Consider the following 4799-nt stretch of genomic DNA (forward strand, 5'->3'; position numbering starts at 1 on the left):
TGGCGGCACTGCTTGCTACCTATGCTGTCACCAACACATAATCAAAAGGGGAGGCTGTTCCCATGGCTTCTCTTCTACCTCGATTCAGTGCATCAAAACAAGCTGACCCAGGTCTTAAGACCTGTATAGGGAAGTGGGAGCAGCTACTCTGTCTCCCCAGCTCAGACCCTACGGGGTCCTCGAACGACCGCCACATCCTTCTCCATACCCCTTGCTGGTGTAGGAAAAGGACCAGCAACAGAGGGTGGAGGTGGGCGGGACTTAGGATTGGCATGTGAGGTTCTATTGGTCAGAAGAGCTGCCGATTAGGAGGGCAGCTCGGGCGAGGATTGGCAGCGTGAAACGGGGCGCGGCGCAGCGAAAGAAGAGGCCCTAGGGGTGGGGCTGACGCTGCAGCTGGCGCAGCTCAGACTCCGAGCAGCAGTCGCCGAGCAGCAAAGCAGCCAGCTTTCCCCGCCCGTTCCCGCGCCCCGGTCGGGGCTAGGCCCCCCCCCCCCCGCCCCGCCGGGTCCCCGGGGGCTGCAGTAGCGGCGGCGGCGGCAGCGGCGCCACCCGTGGTTCCCGCTGGGGCCCGGGCGCCGGCCCCTCTCTGCAGGATGGGCACGGTGCTGTCTCTTTCCCCAGCCTCCTCGGCCAAGGGCCGGAGGCCCGGCGGGCTGCCCGAGGAGAAGAAGAAGGCACCGCCCGCGGGGGACGAGGCGCTGGGGGGCTACGGAGCGCCGCCAGTAGGCAAAGGCGGCAAAGGCGAGAGCCGGCTCAAAAGGCCATCCGTGCTCATTTCGGCGCTCACCTGGAAGCGCCTGGTGGCCGCGTCTGCCAAGAAGAAGAAAGGCAGCAAGAAGGTGACGCCCAAGCCAGTGTCCACTGGCGCGGACCCCTTGGTCCAGCAACGCAACCGCGAGAACCTACTCCGCAAGGGCCGGGATCCCCCAGACGGCAGCGGCGCCACCAAGCCCCTGGCCGTGCCTGTGCCCACAGTGCCCGCGGCCGCCGCCACCTGCGAGCCGCCGTCGGGGGGCAGTGGGGCCGCACCGCCGCCAGGCTCGGGCGGGGGAAAGCCGCCGCCGCCACCCCCAGCCCCTCAGGCGGCGCCACCGGTGCCTGGCGGCTCGCCACGGCGGGTCATCGTGCAGGCGTCAACGGGCGAGCTGCTGCGCTGCCTGGGCGACTTCGTGTGCCGACGCTGCTACCGCCTCAAGGAGCTGAGCCCCGGCGAGCTGGTGGGCTGGTTCCGCGGAGTGGACCGCTCGCTGTTGCTGCAGGGCTGGCAAGACCAGGCCTTCATTACGCCTGCCAACCTGGTGTTCGTGTACCTGCTGTGCCGCGAGTCGCTGCGCGGGGATGAGTTGGCGTCCGCCGCCGAGCTGCAGGCCGCCTTCCTTACTTGCCTCTACCTCGCCTACTCCTACATGGGCAACGAGATCTCCTATCCGCTCAAGCCCTTTCTCGTGGAGCCCGACAAGGAGCGCTTCTGGCAACGCTGCCTGCGCCTCATCCAGCGGCTCAGCCCGCAGATGCTGCGGCTCAACGCCGACCCCCACTTCTTCACGCAAGTCTTTCAAGACCTCAAGAATGAGGGCGAGGCCGCCGCCGGCGCCGGGGGTCCACCCAGTGGGGGAGCGCCCGCGACCCCCGTCTCCTCGGCCGCCAGGGACAGCTGCGCGACCGGAGCCAAGCACTGGACTATGAACCTGGACCGCTAGGGATACCCGACGGCCGCTCCTGCTCCCGCCCCAGCCCCTGACACACACTCGGAGCCCTGGAACCATCAAGCTGCTGTCTCTGTTACCGCCCCGGCCGGAGGAGGAGCCGCCCCTGCCCCGCCGGGGAAGGTGGAGGCCAGGAAGCCAGAGGCCGCGGCGTCTGGATTTGCTGGGCGTAGGGTGGGGCTGTGGAATGAACGCGGAAAGGGGATCCCCCTACCTCAACCTTTCTGTATGCGTCCTCATCTTTCCAACTCTGCCCAGGTCTCCCCTTTCCCTTCTGTGTGTGTCTATAAGCCCAGCTTCCTCGGTTTTGTCCGTTTCCTCACTTTCTTCCTGTATCTTCGTCTTTCCTCTTATCTGCCTTTCCATTTTACGTTCCTTGGGTATTTACGTCTCCATCTCACCCCATACCTATTTCTCTTTGCCCCCGTATCTCTTTCTGCACCTGTGTCCCCATCGCCCATCTTGTTCTCTTTTTCCTCGCTCTTGGCATGTGTCACCACCTTCCTTCCTGTCTGCCTCCCCCACCCCGCCTGTGTCAGCCTGCATTCATTCCCCCCAAATGAGCCCCCATTCCTCCCTCCCCAAACCAAAAGGAACATTAGTTCTTAATTTGGATGGACTGAGGTGCAGCGAGAAACTGTATTCCCAGAGGCTCAGACAACCACCAGGATGGTCCTTCACCCCACCCCCACCGCCTCTCTCTACCTTTCCAACGTGTTGCATGCCGGGAGTTGGGGGGAGAGGATTGCCGACTGCAAGAGGCTGACCTTTGGGAGCAAACTCAACCTAGGAGGCCACCCCGGCGGCAGCGGTGCCTCAGCGGAAGGATGGGAAGAGACAGAAACTCTTCTTACTTAGGGGGAGGGGCACCCTCTTCCTTATCCTTAGGTGTTTTTTGTTTCCCCCTCTTTTAATTTATTCGGTTGTTTCTGGAGGGTGGGGGGAGGGAGGGTTGGGCAGGGAGCTGTCTGAGGTGCTGATCCGAGGCCGGACTGGAATCCTCCCGGGAGGGTACCAGGGACTGGGTTGGGCCTGGTGCGGAATCCAAGGTGCCAATGATGCGGGCCGACGGCGCGGGCCGCACTGTCTATCTGTCCGTTTGTCCGGAAGATAACTATAAAGCGCTTGAAGCGCCTGCAGATGGTTTTGCGCCGGCCTTTCTTTGGGCCCCGGGAGGGAGGGAGCAGGAGCAGGAGTGGAGCCGCCACAAGCAGGGCAGGAGGTCCCCAGGGGTCTAGTGAGGAAGGTCTGGTCCCTGACAACTGCTACTCTTTCGGTCCCATTTACTGCCATCCCCACCTCCACCTCCATTTTGTCTGACCTAGCTCCTCATTAATGGCCGATCCATTTCTGGATTAAGTGATGAGGACAGCAGAAGTTGTCCCCCTTTTACAGAGTGGTCCATTGAGGCAGAACTAGCTGATTATTGTGGCTACTTTTCTCTTCCTCCATCTGTCCCCGCCATATATCCTGTCAGGAGTCCAGGCAGACCTGACTTAAGTCTGTGTTCACCACTCTTAGGTGGGGCCTGACTGCCACACGCAGCCCCACACGCTTCCCCTCACCCACTGGACTGCTTCAAGGCTGCTTTGGTCACACGCCTACCCAGAGCAGACTTGGGAGGACCATTCCTGCTTGAGATTCAGACCTGGCTCTTTATCCCTAGGGAGGCTTGGACACAGGCAACCTGGGAGACAGGAGCCATTAATTGGGATTGAAAGAGAAATAACCTTATTTAGCCTGCGATCCCTGTTTGGTCTCCCTTGCCTTCTTAGCCACATGGCTAAGCGTTCCATTCACTGTTTCACTGGCCCAAGGAAGCCTGTCTCCAGTAAAAGCGCTGGCGTCTCTGACCCTAAGTCACCGGGAGACCTCAAGAACGAGGCTCGCTGTCCGTGGTGCTGACCCGCACGCAGGGGCAGGAAGAGCCGGGTAGGGGCCTGTAGGGGTAAGAGGAGTCGCGGATTGGGTCTCAACTCCGTCTTCCGGATAATTTGAAAGTGGGGTGAGATCTATTCTGTTGGTGAGTTACAGGAGTTTGCCCCCAAACCCAGGAATGACGGCTTCCGCTTGCCCTCCTAAGAGGACAGATTTCGACTCTCTCCCAGCCTCTGCCAAGCACCCTTGGACCCGGCCTGGAGCCGGAAATCCCCAGTCCAGATTTGTGAATCGAGTTCCCCCGGGAAGGGGGAGAGAACTGGCGGAAGGGAAGGCGGGAGCTGCCGCCCATTGGCTGGAATTTGGCGCAGTCAGCGCGGTGCCGTCATCTCTCTTAGTTTGGAAGGAGGGAGGGAGGAGCACTTGGGTCACCTCGCGGCTGTCGCCATAGTAACCAGACTGAGCGGATGGGCGGGGCCACCTCTCCTTTCTCTCCTCTTCTAGCGGGGGAAACAGTCCTAATCTTCCGTATTTGGAACTAGTTAGCAAGACTACTTGATTGGAGTTACAGCTTTAGGTATTGCCCTTGAACCCATTGACGGAGCATCTTCCCTGTACTGCACACACACACACACACATCCCTCCAGGAACCTGTGGTTTGGCACTTGGAGACCTGGAATGAGAAAAAGTCTCAGTATGTGGAGTCAAATTAAATCTCACTTTCCTTGCCGTGCCCCAAGGCATGACGCTTTGCCATAATCCGATTAGGGGTGAAGGACTGGAGGAGGATCAGCATGAATACATGGAAGAATTAGCCTTCTGGGTCAACTTGATCAGACTCCTGTTTTCTGGGAGAGAAGGCAATTGTAAGGTGAAGAGCTCAGAACTGTCTTCTGAGAAGGCAAAGTGAGAAGCAAGTAAGCTTAGAAACAGAGCAAAGTGCCTCCTTTTTATTGCCAAGAAATGGACCTCAGGAAAGTGAGTCCAGGCTCAGGAAGGGGGTTTTGAAGAAGGCCCAGAGCTCTAAAGAGATCCCAGCAGGGGTGAGGAGTGGACTGAGGAAAAAATGGAGATGAAGAATAGGAGACAGAAACCCAGCTGGAGCCATGACTCAGCATCTCTCCTGGTTGAGGGGGAGGAGGTGACTCTCCCAGTACAGGGGCAGTAGAGAGGGGAGGGGAGCAAGATAGCAAATGGGCGTATAAACAGTGA

The 4799-nt window shown here is 59.8% G+C and overlaps 1 protein-coding gene across 1 annotated transcript; it reads left to right on the plus strand.

Moving 5' to 3' along the window:
* The first annotated feature begins 394 nt into the window (after window positions 1-394).
* Window positions 395-2848, plus strand: CDK5R2 (cyclin dependent kinase 5 regulatory subunit 2). The gene has a single exon (XM_080669451.1). It carries the CDS (start codon window positions 597-599, stop codon window positions 1701-1703), a length of 1107 nt encoding a protein of 368 aa, XP_080525577.1. The 5' UTR covers window positions 395-596; the 3' UTR covers window positions 1704-2848.
* Window positions 2849-4799: the final 1951 nt, after the last annotated feature.

This window comes from Plecotus auritus, assembly GCF_963455305.1.
Source record: "Plecotus auritus genome assembly, chromosome: 5".
NCBI lineage: Eukaryota > Metazoa > Chordata > Mammalia > Chiroptera > Vespertilionidae > Plecotus > Plecotus auritus.